We start from the raw sequence: 26,333 nt of genomic DNA, 5'->3' as shown, positions 1-26,333 counted from the left end.
CTCTTTCTTTCTCTCGCTCTCTCTCTCTCTCTCTCTCTCTCTCTCTCTCTCACTCACTCACTCACTCACTCACTCACACACACACACACACACACACACACACACACACACACACACACACAAGTGTTTCCTCTGTCCTGTAACACCTGCATATTCAGAAATCAGCAGGTGTGCAGCATGTGTGTCACCCGAGCATGTTATCTTACCAGATGAGCATCAGTAATTGGCCTCATTTCTAATGTACTAATTTTAGCAGCACCTTTGCAGCTGGGAAAAGAGAGTGCGATACAGAGAAAAGGGGCGACAAAAAACATGAAGACTTTAAGATTTATAAATACTTGACAGGTCAAAGAGCGTAAACACAATCTCCCCCGAACATTCTCCTCCATTCAGACGTAGCGCACTTGTTTATTTATTTATATTTATTTATTTTACCCATGACGACCATAAAATTGCCTTCTGAATTGAAACACCCCATTTCAGGGACTGCCATGAAATAATAAAAAAGCAGCATATTGACATGTCAATCCCTTCTTTTACTTCTGTGGCGTATTTCTTAGGAATGTATTTTTATTTTTTTTTTATCTCTGAGAGCGGTGTGATTAGTTTTGAGTTTTCCCAACCAGCCATCTAGCAAAAAATGTGGGCCAAGTGTATTTATGCTTTTGTGTTTTGGCTTGTCCTGATTTTTAAAATGTGTTTTATATTTATATTCACCATCTTTTCTTTGATTTCATTAAGGTAGATGGTCAGCCTTAGTTTAACGTTACTCTCTGACAGTACCGTTTTTTCAGTCTTCCACCATTTGTATGGTATATGGTACATATGTATACCATTTGTACCACTGTTACTTTTTTGGTCTATTATTTCCAGATGAAAGATATATATTAAACTATACATAGTAATGTAGAAAAATTTAAAGTGTTTTAGTGTACATTTTTGTTCCTCAGGACCCTGACTACACTCTATGGTCATTTTATATTGTATGTTGTTTTATCCTGCACGTGCTGTCACATGTAATCCATCTCAGGTGTTTACAAAACAGCAGATGTCCAAGATGACAGACACTAGCTAGCCAGGCTACTACCCTTCACACTTAGCTTTGTCTGTTTCTGGCCAAGTGCTAGTGTGTGTGTGTGTGTGTGTGTGTGTGTGTGTGTGTGTGTGTGTGTGTGTGTGTGTGTGTGTGTGTGTGTGTGTGTGTGTGTGTGTGTGTGCTGGGGGATCATGGGACACGGATTGCAGTGGCACCAGCCAGGCCCATCTGTGCATCACCTGATTCGGGCACTGGGGAGTCTGCGTAATGGCTGGGAAGAAATGGCATTTCTGGGCCGCAGCGGAGGGGTAATTAAAGAGTGCAAGCCATGCAGAAACAGCACATCTGGATCCAGCAGGCTTGGGTGCAGATAGTGCTGAGGTTGAGGACATCTCAGCTCAACTGTTCAACTGTTAGCTTTGAGGGCTAGTGGCATTGGACTAATGATATTGAAAAAAGAAATAGTAGGGAAAAAAAGAAGAAAAGAAGTTCCTTCAAATATTAAGTAAAACAGAAACAATTGTATATGAATCGGTTGTAAATTGAGATTAGCTTGAAATGTACATAGTTAGCCAATGACAACAATGCTCACATTGCTTGAGATTAAAATTTCAGTGAGACTGCAGCACTCATCTAAACTCTCCAGTAAGAGGATTGCTAGCAATGTCACATAAGCAAATCATTTGTTTGAGTTTCACTTGTGTTTGAGGAAGCGGTCACAAGTAACAGACTGAAAAATTTCCCTATGCCCTCACACTTACTTTAAACAATGAGTATTTCATATCTTTCACCCCTCATATGGTTTTTCTCAAGGTATACAAATTTTCCCATAGGTCTAAGGGCATGTGTCTGTTTCAATAAAGATGATATATTTTGTATTTTGATTAGTGCACCGATAGCTGAATGAAGTGATTTACTTTAATCGCAGATCTATCTTCATTTATATAATCTGACCTGGAGAAAGCGTCATTGCTCTGCCTGTTATAGAATTAGTTTGAGATCGTCTTGAGATCATCTCGCACATTATGACAAGCGGTAATCTTAAAAAGCGGCTGAAATCTCACAGTGTAAACCCAGTTTAATAGTGTAACGACACGTAATGTAACATGGTAATTGCTTTCACAGCAAACTTGGGAATCTAACAGTCTTGATTCTTATCTTGACTGGGCAAACTTTCAATCTCTGTTTCCCGACTGTCAGTGAACTTATGTACTTTTGCGCAAAATATACTTCATGCATACGATATCTTTTCAGCTTTTTTAGTTTATTGTATGTGTAGTGTATATGTACCCAGTATTTGTGTTAATTCTGCAATGAAAAAACTACCTAATTTTCAAAGGGATACATATTTACAATTACAGTGCCTGTCAAAAGTTTGGAAACACCTAGCCTTTTACTGTTTGCAGGCTCCTTTTGTTTATATGCAACAAACTAGTTCATTTAACGGTATGAAGATTTCCTCTGACCAAATAAATATATGTGTACAAATGATTAACTTTATTTTTATTGAAAAATCCTCCCCTAGCATGAATAACAGCTTGACACAGTCTTGAAACAGACCAGACAGGTAGTTTTTCCAGACATTTGGCTAAAATACTTGGTATGCCCCTCGTAATTTTTTCTGACTGAGTTCATCTCAGAGCAGTTCAATAAAATTTTGATTCGCTGACTCGGCAGGCCATTCCATGATAGATACCACTCCAGCCAACAGTTTGCTTGCTAAATAACACTTACAGATATTAGGCATATGCTTCGGGTCATTGTCTTGTATGGCGAAGTTGGTTCCATTAAGCCGCAGTCCAGATGGAAATGCATGATGCAGAATTATGGACTGGTAGCCATGTTGGCTTAGTATTAATTTTTCCTGCTCCAAAACAACCCCAAACCATTAAGCTTCCAACTCTGTGTTTGACTGTGGGTGTGAGGCAGTCTATCTACTGTCCTGTTCTCCTACTTACATAGGTTTTTCTGTTAGAGCCAAAAGTGTCAAAATTGAACTCATCTGTCTACAAAATGTCCTTCTAGTCATTCACTGTCCAATGCTTGTGTGTTTGTTGCAGACCAGGTGTTTCGAAACTTTTGAGGCACTGTAGATCTTTAGTTGTTAATTTTCATAACCCCTTATTTTAACATTATGATAGCATGATTAGTAATATTGCTTGGATTAGAGAAGTGGGGGTGTCTTATTTTCTGTTGCCTGTTTGAAATGTAAAAACAGAATAAAAAGAAAAAGTAAACGCATGATGCCTATTTCAATTCGCAAAAGGTCGTAAATAAGCCTTCGTCCTATTCAGCTCGTTAGCATAATGAAGATGTTTGAAAAAAATCAGTATCTGTAAACAAATTTTAGGATATTGTGGCATGGGCATAAAAGCTGAATTCACTAGAGTGGATTGCTGGATCAGACCCAGGAGGCGTGTGCTTGTAGCCAACACTGCAGTTGCATTAGATCACCAAGAGCTGGCTGTTAGCCATGGCCGTGCTCAAAAGCAGGACGGCTAATGCAAATAATGTTTTAATGAAAAATATCAAATAGAGACATCCACAGGAATATCATGTGGTTGCATCAGAAACAGCAAACACTAGATCTAACAAAAAGTGAACAGGCTGTGGAGTGGATAAAACCGAAACCGAACCGGGATGCTCTAATGACCTTTTATGTACCAGGTGGAAGAATCCATTGTTTATCAAGAAAGGAAAATCCCAAAATCAGACTGCTCATTGATTAAATAACTGCAAGAGTCTCTGATCTTTATCCAGAATTAAGATGGAAAGAAACAGTATATCCTGCATACACTTGCGTTCGAATGTGTAACATGCTACATTGCTATGCTATAGTAGCTCGAGCCCTAGCCACAGGTGGCCCAGGTTACAGCTGAGAATGTGAACCACAGCGGGTGTTTGCACTTCTGCGCGGCTAAGCGGAAGCAGCACAGGGTGTGTTCCTTCCATCTCATTTCATCCAAACTGATGCCTTCCACAGAGATTTTTATCACCCTTTCAAAAAGTCTGTGTTTTATCTTCCGTATCTTCTGTGTCCAATGATTTCACAAGTTTTATTTTACGTAAGATTTGAAACCTACTGTATTATAGCTCATTGTAACAAATGTCAGTATTTAAGTATTATTTTGTACCACAGGGAAATGAAGCCCTTGAAGTATGTCCACTTTATCGGGTTATGAGTTTCCTTATGGATTCATAACCCAAAGAATTGTTGGAGAGTAATTACTTTAAAACTTTCTCAAAAAACAGATTTTTTTTTTTTTAGGGTGTACAAGGAAAGTGCTATAATTGGCTAGAATTATTATTAGAATTATTGATGTTGGTAATTATAGTGCAGTGGTGGTGGGAATGAATAATTATCTTTCTACTGGGGAGGTGGTAGCTTAGTGGTACCTTTCTGCTGGGGAAGTGGTAGCTTAGTGGTACCTTTCTGCTGGGGCGGAGGTACTGTAACTTAGTGGGTACCTTAGTGGTACCTTTCTTCTGGGGAGGTGATAGTTTAGTGGGGTACCTTAGTAGTACCTTTTTGCTGGGGAGGTGGTAGCTTAGTGGGTTACCTTAGTGGTACCTTTCTGCTGGGGAAGTGGTAGCTTAGTGGGGTACCTTAGTGGTACCCTTCTGCTGGGTAAGTGGTAGCTTAGTGGTTTAGCATTGGAGCTGAAGGTCATTACATAAAATTCCAGCTGCACCAAGCTGTCACTTCTGAGACCCTGAGCAAGGACCTTAACCCCATATCTGCTCTGTTTTTCGAGTGATTAACGCCTGACAAATGCTGTAAATGTAAACGTACCAAGACTTGGATTGGTGTTAAAAAAAAGAATTGCTGTTTTGTTTATAACAGCCAGCAAATGTGTCTAATAGTTCTTATTATGAGCTTGTTAGACATCAATTTGAAGGTTTGATTGTAGATGCTTCTGTATATTTAAAGCTTAAAATTTGTTGCTATTGCTTCTTTTTAGAAATAAATGCTGAAAGTAGTGTATTTGTAAAAATACATCCAGTAATCTTATATTTGTTTTATTTGAATCATATAATAGCAAATGCAAAATATTTTACTTGCTATGATGTCCTGCTTTTGCAGACAGAGCATGTGAGGTAAGAAAAACACTTACAGCTCAGAGAATGTAAAAGCATGTGCGTACAAACACACACACACACACACACACACACACACACACACACACACACCAGCATCCCCTCTCCCCCAATCACACACATCGTGGTGCGTTAAAATGAAAGAATCCACTAATTAAACTGATAAAAGTTGAGCCAACACGCTTCATGGCTACGGTGTGCCGATTTCTGAATGTCAGTGCGGATCACGAGAAAAGGAGTGGATGGCCTAACTTTGATGTTGCACTCGCTATTATCAGAAATAATTGAATTCCTCCTTCCATCTCTTCTTCCTCCCTCCAAACTCCAAGCATATTCAAAATTCAGATCCTACAGTCATTCAGCTGCACGCCTTCTCACTCAGCGCAGCAGTGCTCCTTCAAAGCCATGAGCTCTCAAGCGATGTCACAAGCTAGGTTGGTCTTCGAGCTAAGGGTTCATCGTGCAGGTTTTTTTTTCCAGGCTTGGCTGAGCTTCAGAAAACCTCTTCACGTCAGGTCAGCAGGCTAATTATCACGGATGAGACCCTAGGCAATTGAGAATGTCTGTGGAATTCTATCACGGCTTTTCAGACAGCTCCTATGACAATCGGTTAGCTCACAATGCACACTTAGTACAATATTTCCCAATTTTCCTCTGACGACAGTGATACCCAACTCGCAGCCTGCATCCATCAAGCTCTCCGTCTCGATTGTGCCGTGTGTAATGTGTTTTTAATTGCTTACGGAAAAGTCTCTGCATGTTTTTTTTTCTCCTCTATCCAACTCTATATGTCACTCTCTATCAGTTATGGACAGACACACTGTTTAGAACCTCCTTTATTTTTTTTTTTCAGTTTTTTATTATTATTATTTGAACCAGTGCTGCACATCTCTCACATTTCCTATCCGCCAGATGCTGAAAATGTCTGCGTCCGTGTCACTGTGAGACAATGCGGTCTTCCTACAGAGCACAATGTGCTCACGCAAGCATAAAGACATTGGAAGATGGACAGACCAGCTCATATGTTGCTGTTTGATGAGAGTCTGGTCTGTCTTTTCTTTATTTGTTGTTGTTGTTGTTGTAAGCAGGCAAGATGCTGATGTGCTCTGACTGCACCTTAAGTTAGCTTAAACTATAAACGGCAAAATTTCAAAAAAGTAATTCAACCTAATATTTTTTTTGGACCATCCCAATTCGGTCTAGGAAGACTCTCTGAACGAGTACAAGACAGGAAGTGACACAGTGGTTCGCTGATAAGATACAGAAGAACTCTGAAGATACAGTTTTTTCTTTTTTTTTTTTACTGTATAGCTCATTTACTGTAGGTGTCTCAGGTGTTTTTCTCCAAGTCAATATCAGAATGTGTAAAAACCAATGGTAAAGAACAATGTAAAACCAGTTGGTGCATGCACGCCATTAAATTCTCCCACGCAGACGGTTCTGCTGCACTGAGCACAGTTATCTCGTCCTGCACACGCAGTTCCAAACACGGTCCATATGGAAGATCTATTATAGTCTCATGACAGGTTTGAATTTATTGACCCATTGAATATGCTATCCTAAATACTTATCATCATACCTCAAAAGGGAAAATGCAATTGCATTTGTTTACGTGTTTCTGGCAATTTTACAATTTACCCTTGGATGCACTGGATTTGGCGTCCGTCATGGGAACACCCTGAATAATACCAGTCAAGCACAGCAACAATGCGCACACACATTCACACAAACAGACAATGTTAACCAACACAGACATTTTAAAGGTGCATGGAACTCCAAACAGAGCGTAAGCTACACTACATGGCTATATTTGCTATTATATTTGCTGTTATAATAACCTCCACTCTTGTGGAAAAATGTTTCACTAGATTTTGAAATTGTGCTTGTGGATATTTGTGCTCATTCAGCCACAAGGGTGTTAGTAAAGACAGTTACTGAGGTAGGGTGAGGAGCCCTGGGGTGCAGTCAGCGTTCCAATACATCCCAAAGGTGTTCAAGAGGGTTGAGATCAGACCTCTATAGCAGCCTCCACTCAAACTGATAACTATAAAACTATATCTTTGTAGAGCTGGCTTTACAAAGCTCTATATACTAGATATCTTCCACTTCAATGTATGTAAACCATCTTCGTGGAGCTGGCTTTGTACACAAGGGCATTGTCATGCTGGCTCACAAACATTTATCAAAATCAAGATTAGTTGAAGATCAGCTAGCTTTACTATATGACACTGAAATAGGGAAACTGGTGAAAACCCTGTGTAAACCCACAGCTGCTAAGATTAAACGAATGCATCAGTGTTTGTGCACAAATTGAATATACAGTGGAACCCCGTTGTACGAGCATAATTCGTGATTGAAAATTGCTCGTGTGTCCATTTGCTCATATGTTCGAACTGATTTTTCCCATAGGAATGAATGTAAAAGTGATTTAATCCGTTCCGAGATCTCATCCGATCGCTTATTTCTGCACTTAAAAAGTATTTGTAGCCTATTTTTAGAAACAAATACACCGCAAATTACCATAATATAAACATAATTTAACACTTACTCATGTGATAGTGCTTGATTGAGTGTGAGACGCACAAAACGCTTATAACCTCCTCGGGTTCCATGTAATTCTATTTACTTTCGTTTTCACCGCACCATCACTGATTTTCTTGGGAGACATTTTTCAAGATTTCTAGTGAAATAAAAATATAAAACTAAAAAAAGTTACTGTGGGAGAGCGTATGAATACGGGAATAAGGAATGCCACAACAGGTCAGGTGCAAAGGCTTTACATCTACTTTTTTTTTTTTTTTTTTGTGTGTCGGTCTGCTTAGTGCCCCACACAGCACGTCTCAGGCGCTCTCAGGCACGCACGCGCACACACACACACACGCTCTCCTCCTTAAATGCACCCTCAGATCACTGGAAAAGAAAGAACAATCATTAAGTCACATTAACTTCAGGTGAGGCAATCCCCTGCCTATCTGCTCCCGGACCCGCCCTCCATTCACGAACCGCCGCTCGGCCACGCCACCGCTGCCACAGTTACGCTTTTGCTGCACTGAACAACGAGAGCGACCGAGTGATACGTCATCAACTAGGCGACTGATGCGACCCTCCGCCGAAAACTGGGAACCGGCAGCGTGGGTTTGCTCGTGCCTTCGAAATTTGCTCGTGAAACAGGGTAAAATTTTGCGAGCGAGGTTGCTTGTATCTCCGTTTGCTCGTACTATAGGTTGCTCGTACAACGGGGTTCCACTGTATATTGAATTAAGTGAAGTAAGAAGCAGGAACACTGACCCACAGACAAACAGGGGTCTTGAGTTTGATATTGAACACGTTTTACCTTGCTCAATATAGACTAATATTGAAAACATTTGCCAACTTACTTATCTATGTAAGGTAATAACTTTGCATGAATGTAGTGTACATATTTGTCAGTTGTCAGATGACACTACCCCAATATTCTTCAGGAGGTTGTTGAGATGAACACATAGAAAAAAAATTTAAATGCACCAACAGCACCATGTAAAAGTGGTGTTTCACATCAATAATATCGTGTCCTTGTTCTATGACCTCTGCTGTATAGCCCAGTGTCAGAGTCTGAGGCAACAGCTTTGTTGGTTTAGAATGTATTACATTTAAGGCCTGAAGGTAACAAGTATAGAAGTCGGTTAAATGGGTTTGCTGTGTCTGAAAACCAATTTTTAGTTTCATTTCTGTGTTAACAGGTACATTCAGGGTGCCTCTTCTCCTAAAGATATGGTCATCATTGTGGATGTGTAAGTATTCCCAACTCACACACACACACATACACACACAAACACACACACACACACACACACACACACAAACACATTGTCCTTCTCATACTTATTTACTAAAACAGACACACACACACACACACACAAACAAACACACACACACACACACACACACACACACACACACACACACACACACACACACACACACACACACACAGAGAGACATGACTACAACGGTTGTGGTGCTCTAGTGCCACCTGTTGGTTGAAATATTCAAAACATAAAGTGCTAGTTTAAGTGTTTTAGAAAGAGGTAGGTCTTTACCTGTTATTCGAAGATAAACGTAAACGTGCCAATCATGTGGCAGCGGCACAATGCTACAGTTAATCATCATCAAAATTGGAGAAAATAGGATTCCAATAACCTTGATTCAGCACGGTTTGTTGTAGCCCATCCACCTGGATGTATGATGAGTTGTGGGTCCTGAGATGCTTTTTTGCTCACCGCAGGTTTTATGAGTGGTTCTTTGAGTTCTAGGCAACTCGTACCACTCTGACAGTTCTCTCCTGCCCTTTCTCATCAACACGTAGTTTGCGCCTACTCACAAAATGATTTTTGTTTTTCACACCATTCTGTGTGGAAATTCAAGGAAAATTAGCAGTTTCTGAAAAAGACTAAAAAATTTTCTGAATAAAGATACAAAAAGCAAATTTTTTCTCATTTCTGATATTTGATAAGAACATGAACTAATGCGCCTCATCTGTATCTGCCTAATTGTATACATTATGCTGGTGCCACAGAATTGGCTGATTGGACGATTGCATAAATAACAGGTGTTCACGTGTTTCTTATAAAGTGTTTTGATTGTCAATGCTGTTTCTCAGTAGCATAAACTGCTTTTTTTTTATTATCCTCAAGAGACAATCATGCAAGAATGAATCTTCTATAAATTCTTTAAAATAAGTAAGATCGGTAAGCTGCAGACTATATTAAACGTTTAATTAATTTCTGGATGAAATAAGTTCCAGGAATGTTTTTTGTACACCTGCTTAAATAAAAAATTATTGTCGGTGACCTGAGCAAAGCAAAGCTGCTGCTTCCTATTCCTCTGGGAATGTCTTTGGTTTGCCTGTGGCTTTACAGAGATTAGGTGGAAAAAATTAAACAATCCCTCTATCCTTTAGCAAGTGTGCTCTTTCAAAGGTACAAAGTTCTCTTTGCTCAACAAGAACATGACTGAAATACAAATACTGTTGTCTAGGACTGATGTAGAGATAAAAAAAAAAAAAAAGAAATGGAGTGATTTAAATAAAAAAATAGAAGGTATACCTAATCACAAGCCTTTATATTCTTGAAATGAAGATGACATGACTGATTAGATTAGAGATATACAAAAGGAACAAATGTCACTTAAATCGATCTCTATATATCCATTTTTTTGCCGGCTAGTACAGTACAGTCTGCACAAACCATTCTTATGTCCGTGTTTTCTACAAATCTGGCAACTAAAATCCAAACGCATATATGCCTTTTCTGCTTAGTTTTTTTCAACTAAGGACTTGTAAATCTCTGCTGAATCTTTGTTATTTGAACTGTAGACATCTCCTCCATTTGCTTTTGTGACAATGACACATGCTCGGAAGCAGCCTTTGACGGACATGGCCGAAAAAACAGCGGCGCAAGATGCTTAGCAACAGGTGCTGCTTAGCAACAGCTTTTTGGTCCATATGTTTTCTCCTGCTGCGATTACAAGGCAAATGGTTTTTGCGAGAAAATGAAAAATATGTGTTCCAATGGCTTGTTTATGGCACACTGCCTAATGTACTTCTAATTGAAATTGTGTGATTGCTGTATACAGGGTTTTTTGGTATACAAATTGTATTTGTATGTAGTGTGCCTTGTCAAAGGTTTGTGTTTGTGTGTGTGTGTGTGTGTGTGTGTGTGTGTGTGTGTGTGTGTGTGTGTGTGTGTAGGAGCGGCAGCGTTAGTGGACTCACTTTAAAGCTGATGAAGACCTCTGTGATTGAGATGCTGGACACACTGTCTGACGATGATTATGTAAATGTAGCACAGGTAAGGGAATACAAACGTACACAAACACACACACACACACACACCCATATATAGATAGTTCACTCATTACACGTGTCAGTGCTAACTGCTCAATGAATGCTTAGTTCAAAAAATGCTTAGACTTTTTAGTGATTTTTATCATTTAAAATGCGTGCAAAACAGTAGTATTGACAGTGTATTGACCTTGTATAGAGTGTGTGCTCACCTCTATGAAGCCAACATTTAAAGATGGCTAGAAAAAGTGTAATTGTTAAATTGTAAATCTTTGATTGAGTTCATTTTATACATAATTTTGCAGCTGCATCTCTGTTTTTAAGTCAGCCAGATGTAGATTTACGTCCATATTAAGCACTGGAAAAGCAAACTTTCTTGAAATGACATGGGGAACCCATCGTTTTCTGGCTGACACCAGATTATTAATCATTAGTCTTCCACAACTATACAGCATGAACGTGTTGGAAACATGATCAATATGAGCATATTGTATATAAAAGTCCTTCGATAGGCAGATGACACTTATGCTTATGGCAGCAATTCTTAGATATAAATCCATAGAATCAACAACAGAAAAAAACAGAATCAATAGATATTCTATAATAAAATCGAAAACAGCATGTAAACAGTTTGTAATAATGAAGTAATATAATATGGGTGGTGCTGAAGACATGGATGTGTGAAGTAAGTACGAGTGTGTGTTGAGTCCAGGTTGTACATGTACAGATCAGTACCACAGTTGAGTGTGTGTGTGCGTGAGTGTGGGTGTGTGTGTTTTCATTACATTTTCTAAAGATATGATCTACTTAACTGTTTATTTCAGCATACTTTAACAAATGTCTTCATCCTTTCCATCCTTCATTCATTCACTCCCTCGATATGTGGAATTGTCAGGATTTTCTTCTTTTAAGAGAAATTCTTGAAGCTGGACATAAAATGCTAAAGAACCCATAGTGCTAGTGTTAGCCGCTAGCCACTTTCTGGATTCTTTAGCCATTTCATGCATGCGCAAAACAAATCAAACAAATACAGTATAGAGTGAGTAGCCACAGTGACACTGCACTAACTGTAGTTTCTCTTTTATACCTCTGGAACTGTTGTGTATGTTTTTAAGTATAATAATTATAATAAATGCAATCAGAGTGTGAGGCGGAGACTAAACAATGTATACATTGTATAAACAATGTGTACACAATGTATATACACTTATCTACACCATATATATATATATATATATATATATATATATATATATATATATATATATGTTTGTGTGTGTGTGTGTGTGTGTGTGTGTGTGTGTGTGTGTGTGTGTGTGTATACACTTATTGTTTAAAGTACATTAACCAAGTTTGAAGATCCAGTGCAAACCAATGGACCCCCACACACATATACCACACAGGGGCTAAGCTCTGCCTCTGAATGAGTGTATGTGTTTCCTAATCACAGCTCTGACTGCGCAATATAAGCAACGCCATCTAAATGCCACCACAGTGCATTTCACTGCCCTTATCAAAGAAACCCAGGCTTGAGCCAAATCATAAAAGAGTGTGCGTGCAGTATGTCTTATTTTCTTTATATTCATAGTCTTACATACAAAGAAATATCAACACTGTGGAACTTCAATATACGAATAGCTTTCCCCATAATCCAGAAATGTCAGTCCATTTCCAGCTTGACCTTCAAATGAGAAATGACTATTACAGTTCCTACAGAAAATTGAGGTAAAGTGTACAACTAATCATAAGCATGCTCAAGTAGGTCTTCTGTAGAACCTAGGGTTTACTGTCAAGAGGTGCACACATGCTCTCTCACACACACACACACACAAACACGCAGTACGCTGATGGAGTTTAAGCAATGTTTCGCCTGATGTAGCAGGAGTTAATGTGCAGGTGAGTCAAAGAGAACTGACAGTGCTGGAGCTACACATGAGCGCGCACACACACAGATACATGCACAGAGATTTACTTTATTCTGTGCTGAAACTACTAACTTCATTTTTCTTTGTAATTCCTATTGAATGTGTTTTAGTGATTATTCACTGTTTTGGCTAACGGAACTAAAAAAAACTAGAGAATAAAATAACAGATTAAGACGCTTAGATCTAATGTCTCAGCCCGAATATGTCTTTTCACATGTCTAAATATTTGAAGTGGTTTTTTTTTATTGCCTTTTTCATAGAGCTCTTATAAGAACTGGATTTTTTTTTTCCCCCTCTCCCTGTCATAGTTTAATGAAAAGGCAGACGCTGTTGTCCCGTGCTTTAAGACGCTGGTCCAAGCGAACGTGCGAAACAAAAAGATCTTCAAAGAGAAGGTGATGAACATGCACGCGAAGGGGACGACCGACTACAAATCCGGCTTTCAGTTTGCCTTTGAGCAGCTGCTAAATGTAAGAATGGATACTTTCCTACACAAACACACACATCTTTAGCTTTAATGTTCAAAAAACAATTCACAAGACTTCCAAATGGTGCAACAGAAAGGTGTTTGACCAGTTGTAGGGAAATCAGAGCACAATTGGCACATATGCTATCTCCCAGCAATCCCAAATCAAGCTAGCCAATTACTGGCATCTCTGAGCTCATGAATGCAGAAGAGGATGTATAGTGTTTTCCTCCTAATCTGTCACAACATTCTGAAAAGGCGTAGAGATTGCTTTATATGTCTCAGAGGAAGGGTGTGTTTGTCCTGCTCTCTCAAGTTTCCAGTTGTCATGTAATAAAGTAAAACTAGTTGGCGGGAATTGGTGAGAGAATTGGGGAAGAGTTTAAAAAAAAAAACTATTATTATTTAAGGCTTGAATATGTGTGAAATTGGACAGAATATACAAGTAAAAATAAAAAAAAAGAACCTAATTTATAGACTATTTATACATCTTAAAACCATAAAATAGGCAGATGGAACCTTCTGTGGTCCCAATTTATTTCATATTTGAGCAGTGTAACCCTCTCATGCTAGAGGGTAAGGCTTTCTTTATGTACTGTGTGTGAGGGTTTTCGAGTATGTGTGTGCATGGGTGACAGAGAGCAGGAGAGAGAAAGAGAACATTAGTTTTTGTTATTATATGTGTATTATATTGTGTCCAAAAATCCTTGTTTTTGTGTATGTGTACGCGCTTATGCGTAGCGGCATATGCGTCTGAGCTTTCATCATTGGTGCATGTCCACAAATCAGTGTGTGTGTGTGTGTGTGTGTGTGTGTGTGTGTGTGTGTGTGTGTGTGTGTGTGTGTGTGTTTTGGGAACCTGGCTCTCTAATAGACCCTGATGATATGATTGATGAGAGCGGCTGCGAAGAGATGGGCTGCAGACGCACAGATGAATTTGTATTCTCTGCCTGTTTGACAGAGTAGGAGAGCGAGCCAAGCTTTCAGCCTCACTTTGTGCTCGCCTTAGCGCCCTCCAAACTCAGCAGTCACTCCAAGCGCTGCCAGAGCCAAAACTACTAAAGCATTTTAATCACTGCCCGCTGCGGCCGGCGCTCCTGATTGGTGGAGGGGAGAGCAGCTGAGATCTGTAATTGCAGCCGTATTATTTATCTTTATTAGTATCTTGTCAGTGATCCGGCATCGGGCGAATGTCAATGACAGCTGTGATTGGACAGGAGAGAGAGGGGACTTCGAGATAGCTCTTCAGAAATAGGACGACAGGGCAGCAGTTGGGCACGATTGCAGACGTGTGATTAGAAAAGCACGCACTGACGCTCCATCTCTCTAATAGACAAAGGGAGGGACTGATGAAACACTGTCATTATGGGGCAGATGTACTCAAGTGTACATTGGCGGTTGTTTATCTAGAAAATGGAGTCTATATTATTATTGCTAATTGTTTTCCTTTTTTTTTTTTTTCCCCTCCCCATCCCTTTTCTCTCAGGAGACCAGCGCTCCAAGGGCAAACTGCAATAAGATGATAATGATGTTCACAGATGGAGGAGAGGATCGAGCTCAAGAGGTCTTCGAGAAGTACAACTGGCCCAATAAAACAGTGAGTGCGGCGCTGACAATCAACGCAAAAAAGACAAATCTCCTCTTCACATGTCCTTGTGTCGAGCTGTCCGAAATAACTCAAAATTAGAATGTCTAGAAATAAGCCACTCAGCCCCGTCTCTCTGACTAATACCTAAAGACTCCACATATACAGACTTCTTTATAAAATCCTCTACTTGTTCGATACTTGGCACATCCTATAAAATTCCAGTCCATTTGCTAACATGGCTTTACATTTCTTTCAGCACATAAAGGTCTTTATTAATAAGCATTTCAGTGTTTATATTGTGTATAGGCTTTAACACATAAATAAATACTAATACCAAATACAGTTACAGGTCAGAGCCTTACATTATGACTTTTCTGCTCTCACAGGTTCGAGTTTTTACCTTCTCCGTGGGGCAGCACAACTACGATGTCACTCCACTGCAATGGATTGCATGCGCCAACAAAGGTGAAGGTTTCCAATATTTTCCAATATGTTTTCTAGCAACGTAGTCTTCTCCATGACACTTTGACCTCTAATGTCTTTTCTAGATCAAAAAAGTATTTAAATAAATATTTCCAAATGTGTCTAGTATCCTAAAGGATTTATAATTGATATCTTCAGTAATCATTTATTCCGTTCAAGGTCATGGAGGATCTGGGGGTGGTGGGGGATTGTAAGCAGGGGACATTAGACACGAGGCAGGAATGCGTGGTGTATGGGACACCAATTAAACATTAGACTCTTGCACATTTAGATGAAATTTAGAATAGCCAGTCCACCTACAGTGCCAGTTAAACACTGAAAGTAATTCAGAATTATGCTGCATTAACAATATCGTTTGTATTTAAAAAAAATTTTTAGATATATAAAATAAATACAGTCCTCACCATTTCATTTAGGACACTGTTGTCCAATCTTTTCCACAAAGGGCCGGAGTGGGTGCAGGTTTTCAGTCCAACCAAGCCACACTAGATAGCACCTGTTTAGATCTTCTTTTTCAATTGACTATCAGGTGTGGCCCATGTTTGGTTGAAAGGAAAACCTGCACCCACTCTGCCCCTTTGTGGAAAAGATTAAACACCCATGGCTTAGGAGGCAACATGTTTTCTGTTATGGCCATAAAATCACACATTAACTTCAACACAATTTCTAATAAAAAAAACCCATAACGCATTTGATCCACCCCAGCAATTTCGGGGTATTTTCTTGTTCATGTTTCTGCTTCTTGATTCTCGCTCTACCCGCCTTGTCCTCAATGGCCTTTTTGCATTGCTTCCTCGTGCTCAGCACTCTCCTAATAATCATTACTCACCCGGTTCTCTGATTAGTCAATTGCGAACAGTGCCAAAGTGCTCCAGTAGTCCTTTCCTGATCCCCTGCAATCCCCTGCAATCCCCCCCCCCCCCCCCCCCCCAAATTTCTAATTAATTAGGCGAAAAGAGACTGGCTTTCCGGCGATAAATGTGACTTCCCTCCATCACCAGCCAAAGCAGTTCTGACTTAAGGATTAGCTTTTTGAGTGGCCATGTTCTCCACTCTAATGGCAGTTGTGAAGGGGACCAGATTGGCACAGCAGGCACGAAGGTTTTTCCTTCGCCTTTCTCTGTGGACTTGATCTCCAACCCGCCCCCCTTTTCCACAGTGTATGCTGCTATCACAAGACTGCAGAGGAACACGCTTGACACTCTTACAAAGGCAAGATGGTGCCTTTGGTGTACAAGACACTCGAGATCACATGTCCTATCAAAAGCATGCAGACACGAACGCATTCTTGCTAGAGTGTAAAGCGAAGGTCCCTCATCCTACGCACACTCTCTCTTTCCCATATCCCTTATACACATGCAAATGGGCTTTGACAGGTTGAGAGGTGTACTGGCAGAGGTTTGCTCTGTGGGTATTGCTTTTGTTGAACATATTGCATGAATGACAGAGCAATTTATTCACTTAAGGAAAGAGGATTCAGTTGTAGGTAACAATAAGAGACAAGTGTTTGACACAAGTAATGTGTGTCATCTCAGTTCCCCCGGTGTCCATCAGTAAAACTAGTTCACACACCTACTGTACCTGATGACAGTGGCTGAACCTAAAACGGTTCATCATTCATTTGAGTAGACCCCTTTGCACGGCAGGTCCCCTAAAATAGCCTTCTTCCTTGGTCAATCTTGTGATACAGGTAGTCGTCGACTTTACAACCACAATCGCAAGCCGCGGCGTACGACAGTGCGTACCAGCTTCCGGCATCATTTCACAGTACTGTAAATATAGCTTACTCTACTTACGACCAAATCGTGTTACGACTGGTCTGTCGGTCCCAATTGTGGTCGTAAGTCGACGACTACTTGTATATGTGTTGTGTCAGGGCTATGCTGCTGGTGTCAGGTTGGCAGGTATGTAAGCATGTACAAGTATGCATGGCTTTATTTGATATAGCAATCAAAGACAAGGAAGAAGCAAAGTACAGGCAATGGTAAGGTGATCAAGAAACAACATAGACCAGACCGGGCAAGAGCAAGTCGAAACAATATCGTGAACCAGAATAGATATCAGAATACCAAGGCTTGGTGATGTAACCATATTAACAGAGCACAGAGCGAATGCTTCACAAAAAGTAAATGTGCAGTGAAGGTGCTTTTATATCATGTGACTGACTGAGTCTAGTAGAGTGCAATCAGTAGTCAGTGAACTTGAACATGAACTTAAAAGTGTCCGTTAGGGCTGTGAGATGTAGTCTGCGGCAGCCATGATTGTGGGCCATAGTGTGCTTTGGGAATTGGAGATCTGTGCCAATTCTGGCATTCACATGACAACCGTGAGCTTAATGTTCCCAATCAAGGGTTGCCCTTAATAAACAGATCTGAGGGGAATGAGCCTAAAAGCTAAGTACACTATGTCCAGATTATGAGCCATTACAGGAGGCAGGTTTACAAGCCGGAGCCTGTTTACCAAGCCACAGACATAATGTGGTCAGGCTCATTAACTCTTACAAGGGAAACTGACTTTGTTCAAAATAAATATTGCTTTTCTTTATGAATATAAGCCGATGAATAGGGTGACTGAGTCATGGGTGCATGAGCTGTCTCGTTCAAAACAAGCCACTGAACGCATTCACCAGAAACAATAATCACTCACAAGTGGCTTAAAAGCTGCCCTCAACACAAGAACAGAAACATTGCCACAACTAATTACTTAACGAGCCACTAATGTCTCTTCTGTTGTAAAAACCATTGTGCCCGATTTACTGAAAGCATCTCTGCAGCAGTACCACAGTAAAGCTGTTTGTGTGAAGTGCTCGAAAATGCTTAAGTAAAAAACAGGATGATGGGTGCTTTGGAAGCGCTTTAAAATGTATGTCATTAGAAGGTCAATAAAAGATAAAAAAAAAAATAGCTTCAACCAGAGGGCATGAGCATCAATTTCCTATTTAATTACCTATATATTGCGTTTTCCCTAATATTGTTACCAGAGTGTGGTTTAATAATGAAAAAAGAAACTCAACAAGAAAATGATGCAATCCCGTTGCAGTGACACAAACATGAAGAGGTTCTCATATGTGCTGTGTTGATTAGTGTCCATGTGTTTAAATGAATTTGACCATGGAAGTGACATTGTTTTATTACAAAAAAAACATTACTGTCACTACTCAGACTAATGGCAGTCCAAACCGCACGTATACAAAAACGTAGGGTTACACTCATGTGGGTTTTCTTTTAGACTTCAGGTGAGCCCAATGCCCTCTTAGAATAAGATGTCATAATTGTTCATTTTAAACTTTGCCAACTGAATCTGTCTTGCCTTGTATGTTGTGTTTTCTGAGAAGTCTTTTTTGTTAGTACTGTGACAACCAGAAATTAGAGTATGCTTAAGCTAGGGCTTGCCAACATTGAATATATTTAACAGTTTCTTTTTTTCGGCTTCTCCCGTTAGGGGTCGCCACAGCGGATCATCCGCATGTTTGATTTGGCACATGTTTTTATGCTGGATGCCCTTCCTAATGCAACCCTCCCCATTTATCTGGGCTTGGGACCGTTACTAAGAGTGGCTGGGGTTGGTTCCCTGACCGGGGATCGAACCCGGGCCGCAGCGGTGAGAGCGCCGCATCCTAACCACTAGACCACCAGGGACCCTTTTATATATTTAACAGTTGATTTACAATAATCTATCAAATTATACCTTTATAATATATGACTTCATGTATTACACACATGGGGCTGGTGTGTGTGAACTGCCTAAAGAGACAAAACTGTATTTTAGATACAAGGCATATTTTCATTTATGCAGCTGCAAAATCTTTCCTATTTTTCATCACTAGCTGTGTCTCCATAATCATATCGCCTAATTAACTTACCTTCTACCTCAAAAAAAAAACTTTGAAGGGGAGTTTGTTTAAAACTTATGTCAATAAATGGCTGAACCTGTTGCAAGTGGGGAAATATTTTTCTGAAGTTGTGCTGTATGTCAATTTGGATAGTGGCTCTTAAAGTGTCAACACACAATAAAAATACTGTGTCACATCTGTAGACATTTACCCCAGAAGGTTCATCTGACTCATTAGCAATTCTTTTATGACTCGTTACTGGTGGTCGGGGGCCTCTGGCTTAAACAGTAAAGCACCGCATTTTGTTTTTAATACGTAGAGAACAGCATCTTAGTTTGGAAATGACCAGTCTCTGTCTTTACCTGTCTTTTTAACACAACCAGATTACAATGGTTGGTGTCTGATGTGCTGTTTTATTTTAGTGTGTGCCCCCTGACATTCTGCTTGTCTTCTTCTTCTTTTCTAAATCAGATTCTGGGATTATATAGTTGCTTTTTTTAAAAATAGATTTATATTTGATAGTATATAAAGAAGTAACGAATTGGGAATCGCATTATGTCAGAAGCGTACTGCCATGCTTCAGCCGCATAAAAAGAATTGACCTCTGCTACATGGTAGAGGTCATTGGCTTCCCCCTTCTGCTTTCCAGATTTGATTTAATGACTTGGCAACAGTAAATCCATGCTACAGAGTAGAAATAGTTGACAAAAGAACAGAAAATACACATCTGTTCAGGGCAAATACAAAATCTCAGACATTACATGCCTTCACAAAGGTTTTTTACTATTATTGGTCTAGACAGAACATCCTATCAAAGCTGTACTTGTATACATAAGTTTTTTCCTTTTTTTATGAATTCTTTCTAAACAAATACAGCATGTTTATTTTTGTATATTTTTGTAAATTTTCAGGGTATGCTTGGGTATTCATGTGAAGTTTATTGACTGCCTGTAATAGGTGACTTTGGAGTAAACAGGTTTTCTTTGCCTGTGGTAATCACGCTGCACATGCGGCAAGCGGTGATAAGGCTGGAAAATGCTGGAGAGTTCCTCTAATATCTTTGCTATTCATATTGTGACATGACAGGTGGCATTTTGGGACACGGTATTTTAGACCTGAAATGAGATACAATCCAGCTTTAGTTGAGATTTTTTATATATATATATATATATATATATATATATATATATATATATATATATATATATATATATATATATATATAGAGAGAGAGAGAGAGAGAGAGAGAGAGAGAGAGAGAGAGAGAGAAGGAGAAGGAGAATCTTATCATGTAGGGTGAAGAACATCACTTAGTTATTAGCATTCTGCTGCAGCCATTTTGCAGCTCGTTGTGCAAACACTCCTTACTTTAATAACCTACTGAGCTGTGCTTATTGACCCTGCTAGTGTCTCTGCTCTCCATTTAATCAGCCTAATCCTAAGCTTCAGCATGCTCAATGACCTACACACATAAACACACAGACACACACACAGCCATTGTTAGTTGTAAAAGTGCACTGAATCACAAGCCGGTGGCGACTGTGGCGAGGAAAAACTCCCTGAGATGGCATAAGGAAGAAACCTTGAGAGGAACCAGACTCAAGAGGGAACCCATCCTCATCTGGTTGACACCGAATGTCTATTTATTACAGATAAATGATGTTGAGGTGTGCAGTGATGGTGATCAAATGCAAACTTTAGTCCTGAGTCAGTGTAGCAGACTGTTGACATTAAGTACAGTCCAAATCCTTACTCAAAGCTCCTGTGTTACTCCATAATTATTACAATATCCTTCCTGGCAGCTCAAAGCAATTTTACAGTTTTAATTTGCCTCCACCCACAAAACTGTCAGTCATGTAATACTTTCTTACAGACTATTGTGAGTGTCAAAATCCCAGGAGATAATCTTTTATACACAACAGTAAATGGTATCAGTGCATGTAGTACTTATCAATATAAATGATTAAAGTGAGTGATCTCTTCAACATTAAGCGATCAGGGGATTCATTGTGGTTGCTGTGCAGTTAGCAATGATATCCTTATGGTGAGTATTAATATGTGATGATGATGTGGTGCTCCGACAATATCTTTAGACAATAACAGGAAATGCATGATTAATTGACCAATACAAGTATCAGCTAACTTTATCAATAAAAAATGAGCACAAAATGTGATGATTTGGCAGGAAATTGTAGATACGTGTGAAAGCAAGGGGAAAGCAAGCCCACACAGTGGTCAGTGCTCTTCGAAATGAAGCACTCTCATGCATGACAGTTTCTCTGCACTTCACTGCTTCATGCACACATTTGTGAAAAGCACAATTTACACCTTATGCTCTTTCTTTAATGCCTATGCTCACTAATACTGCGCAGTGTGCTCCGGTTAACCCTCCTCGCATTCTCTAATAGAAACACCAGGTTACTCGTATTGAAGTGGGATTCAGTAGTACTATTTTTGAAAAGTACAGTTTGCAGTCTACTTTGATTTGATCATCAATTGTGATGTGCACATACAAATCATATAGTCAGGTGTCCACACACCCTTGTCCATGATGTATAGACAAACGCTTGTGCAGACTTAACCATTAGATTCACGTGTTTTTTTTTAAACATCCATTTGTTGTTATAATAACCAAAAACCTTCAGTCTTCTGGGAAGTTGATCTAATAGATTTTGGAGTGTAATTGTGGAGACTTGTGCTCATTTACCCACACTGGTATTAAATCAGGTACTGATGTAGGTAGGGGGTGCAGTCGGCATTCCAATTATCGCAAAGGTGTTCAATAAGGTTGAGGTCAGAGCGTTTTCATTCCAGACCACTCAAGGCTTTGTTTACAGGGGCATTGGCATGCCATGCTGTAACATGTAACAGTACCAGTTTGGGGAAGAGCCACATATGGTTGAAACAACCAGGTGTCCCAGTAATATATTGTGTTTATTAGTGTGGCACGGTTTACTAGACTTAAAGCTAGTAAGCTTTGTGCTCATTTACTCACTTTGTTGCTTCTTCTTGTTTTTTCTGTTTTGCTGTTCACTAGGATACTACTTTGAGATCCCATCCATCGGAGCAATCAGAATCAACACACAGGTTAGCTTTTACGCTTTTTGTGCTTGTTTGTGCATGTTTGATTGTAGTGTGTAGTAGTAGTTTTAATTACCTTGCTTAAGATGATAGTGTGATTGTGATATTAATGGTGATTTCACAGTAACAGAGGATAAAATGAAAGCCTTTTTTGAACTCTCAGTAATTAAGAGCATTCTAGCTCCACATCAATTTGAGCTGGGGTGACATACAAACTCTAAACTTGAAAGTATAATGTTCTGTGTTTTCTTCTTGAGTATCACCTACTAACATTTCTTATTTCTCTCTTTCTCTCTCTCTCGCTCTCTCTATCTCTTGCATTTAAAACACGCTCATTCTGCTCCTTCTCCTTACTCTTACACTATTATCCCCATCTTCCATATGTCGCAACATACACTCCGTTTCTTTCTTCTCCTCCCTTCGACCGATCTAACCTCCCCTCAGGCGCATTAATCAGCATCTTGAATAGACTGTCAGCTGTTTCATTAGACTGAGTGTAGTTTTATTCAGAGACCTGCCACTTATTCTAATAGCCTAGCTGAGGCAGGTGTGAGCGTGACAGGGTGTATGCGTGTGTCTGCGTCTGTGTGTGTGTTTTGAGTGGGAGAAACACACCTGTGCACCTCACGACTGCCTGTTCTACTGTCACATTTTGTTACTTTGGTGGCCTACACACATCAGGAGCCATGAAGCTAGCTCCAGTGATGCATCCACTACTGGGCTTTAAAAGACTTTGGCAGAGTTAGTCACCAGTGATGTCTGGTGTTCTCCTCCGCTCTCCTTTCACGCTGGCTCTCTTCACTCTTTCACTCCTATCCTCCTTTTTTTGTAATGTAATCTACTTTGTATTGCAGATTTATTATGCAGAGCGAGGTACTTTATTTAAACAGATACATAGCAAACTCCTTTGGGTAGCCAGTAGCAGGACAGCAGTAGACACCGTGTGAACATTTGACAGGCAAAGGAGACATGCTTTATTGCGAATTATGGCCTGTTTTATATTACAGCTATGGCGTGTCACCAAAATTTCTCAGCTCTGACATATAATCTGGAACAAAATTTTCCTACCTCGTCCTGACCAAACCTATTAACGAAACATATTTGTTCAAAGTGAGAGCCGTGGGGTAAAATCTAAGGCAGACTCATACATCATAACGGATGAGTCATCATGGCGTGAACTTAAGATGCATACGAAGGTCAGGCTACTTTAAATGACAGTGTTGTGAAGCTTAAACATCCTACGAGGAAGGTGAACATAAAGGAAAACCCAGGTATTTGAACCGCAATGTGAATGTACATACTACACAATATTTAAAAATGTGAAATGTGGATTGGATTGGATTCAGGGCTGCATCTACACTCTTCTGTACTTCTAATTAAAGTGAAGCCAATGGACGACATTAATAACGACATGGCCTTGAACAAAACCATGTCGTTAAAAAAGAGTAAAGAGGCCATTCCATTCGACTTGTGCTGGAGGCTTGTATTCAGTGAATTTTTACTATAACCTCGTAATACGCATCCAAAAGCTGACAACATTCAGTCACTAACCATACAATCTAGGAGGCTCTCTTTGAGCACTTTTTCACACAACTGTGTTCAAATGTGTTAAAAACAGCAAATGTGTTCACATCAAAATTACCAAGGAAATGGGAGAAAAAAACAAGCTGACCGTGGTGCACATGTATTTCTAACGTACAGACGTTATCTACTTCGTAATCCCAGTTTATCTGTCCCAGTCATAATATATCTTACAATAGAACTTGTTCTCTACATCATTTACATGCTGTCTGGACTTCATCCTTCACACTCCGTACTATTGAAATATTTTTAAACTAGCACAATCGGCTAGGTGTAAACTTTTCAGGGCGCTTGTGCCACCGCGATTCTTGCCTCAGATAAATATTCTAATTGTGTTTTGCAGTTCCTATTTTGACCAAAAGGTTACAGTAATAACTCTATGACATTAAATGGACCAGTGAGTGTTTGGTCCGACCATTAAAAATATAAATGTGAAGAAATCAGTGCAAGTACTAATTAGCAATACATTTTAAATCATTGGCCTCTCAGACACACAAACACTTATTTGTTTAAAAATGTAATAAAAGCTTTATAATTTTCTCTGTAGATGAGTCACCATGCACATCGTTGCTATAACAGTAAGATTTTGGATTTTGATTGCAAACATATAGCCATTTAAAACAGTTTAAAATGATAGTTGTACTGTTTATGGTAAACAACGATTGTGTTTACATTTTCAGAGGAAATTATTAAGATTTTTTTTTTGCCCTTAGTAATTTGCTATTTATTTGAAATATTTACAATATTTAAATGTGCCTAAATGAAAACACTAGTATTTTTTTACTAGTCAAACATAACGATGTAGCTATTCTAATGCACTGTCTTTTATTGATGTTTACATGCTCTTCTGATGTTTTTGGTGATATGAATACATGATATTTTATGACGGTCTAGACTAGGATAAACCACAGGACATACAATCAGATGGAATTTTCTGTTTCACACGCTCTTATTTTCAAACACCTTACATCAATTGAAAGGTTTAAATCACAACATTAGAAAAAAACTGAAATAATTATAATCTCCGTTGGTGGCTGTCAGTATCACAGTCCTCCACGTCTATCCGTCATGGTTTTCTCCACCGACTGTCTCCAAATTAGAGCGGGAGAGAAAGATTACTTCCTGTCTCTTTCTGCTGCACGATAATGTCTGATAGTCTACCTGTCATTCGGTCTGATGAAAGACCTCCCTGTGGGGCATTAAACAGTGCTTTAATCAGCTAATAATAGATTAGGTCACGCTTGTCAGCACCTCCATGTTCCGACGATGAATAAGAATATATGAAGTGGAATAAGGGCTATTTCTATGGCTTTAATGTGCACACAGCACTGTTTCCTGCTTTTAGGGTCAGTGATTCTCTCCCTGCTGGCAAGCGTAATGCTGGTAAGGCTTGTTTTCACACGAGGCCATTTTTCCAGAGACTTTGCTATGCTTATGGTTGTGTGAACACTGTTTTTCTTGGCTGAAGATCTAACGTTTTACATTATATACTGTTTCAAGTTTAATGATGGTAGAGAATAGGTTGTTACGGTCATCAGAGTACCCTATTGATATATAAAACCCGCTTTTTATAAGACTAGAGTAGTGCAATAACCATTCTATAGAACATCACCTACTGGTTGGAATGTTTTACTGCATGATGTGTTTTTACTACAGGAAAAGAAGAAGATAAAAACTGCAAAATAGTTGGGAATAAATTTTATTTATATGAAAGCAACCAAGAAAATATGAGCCCCTCCTTCTATACAAGCCCAGTATCCTTCCTGAGTATGGATTCAAGTGGTCAAGTGTGAAAACACCATTAAAAGCCACTGTCCTACGTTACCATTACCCTCTCTCTTTAGTCTCAAGTCCTTAAATGATACAGCTCTCCAAAGTCTCATTCCCCAAAGCCACACCGAAGCACAGTGCGATTGTGTCATTATGTGGCCCCATGGCTGAAAAAAGTGTCAGTACTTAAATCTGGATAGGGATAGAAACTGGAATTTTAATTTGTGGGTGCTTGCAGATAGACTGTTCATCGGTTTAGATGTTACTCTGTGAATTTGTTAACAACAATGTTATTGAAATTTCAACAGAATTTTAAACAAGTTTTTCTGTTATAAGGAGGCCTTTTTTTGCTTTTCCTTTAAGTTTTTCATAAACTATTTCTCTATAAAGCATTATTAAACTGTATCATGTCATTATGATTATCCTGGACTACCTGGACTTCTCTCTCCGTCTACCTTTCCTTCTTTTGCATAATTTTAACACTCGACTTGCACGACTCAGTGTCATTTTAATATCAGCACACAGTGGCACACTTTAAATCTAAACTACTGTCAATATCTCTGTCCTTTCCATACCCTTTTGTGTATATATATATATATATATATATATATATATATATATATATATATATATATATATATATATATATATA

General features: G+C 39.3%; 1 protein-coding gene across 3 annotated transcripts in view; it reads left to right on the top strand.

Annotated features, from left to right (window-relative positions):
- cacna2d2a (calcium channel, voltage-dependent, alpha 2/delta subunit 2a) overlaps positions 1–26,333 on the top strand; it is a 224,953-nt gene that overhangs the window by 172,730 nt on the left and 25,890 nt on the right. For all 3 annotated transcript variants that reach the window (XM_083529148.1, XM_083529147.1, XM_083529149.1), the window contains 6 exons: positions 8,854–8,904; positions 10,863–10,962; positions 13,189–13,350; positions 14,833–14,943; positions 15,321–15,399; positions 22,287–22,336. In XM_083529148.1, coding sequence (XP_083385274.1) covers positions 8,854–8,904; positions 10,863–10,962; positions 13,189–13,350; positions 14,833–14,943; positions 15,321–15,399; positions 22,287–22,336 — 553 coding nt within the window. The remainder of the gene's footprint in view (positions 1–8,853; positions 8,905–10,862; positions 10,963–13,188; positions 13,351–14,832; positions 14,944–15,320; positions 15,400–22,286; positions 22,337–26,333) is intronic.

The sequence above is a fragment of the Silurus aristotelis genome, assembly GCF_946808225.1.
Source record: "Silurus aristotelis genome assembly, chromosome: 2".
Taxonomy (NCBI): domain Eukaryota; kingdom Metazoa; phylum Chordata; class Actinopteri; order Siluriformes; family Siluridae; genus Silurus; species Silurus aristotelis.
This window is presented reverse-complemented; position numbering and strand designations above follow the sequence as displayed.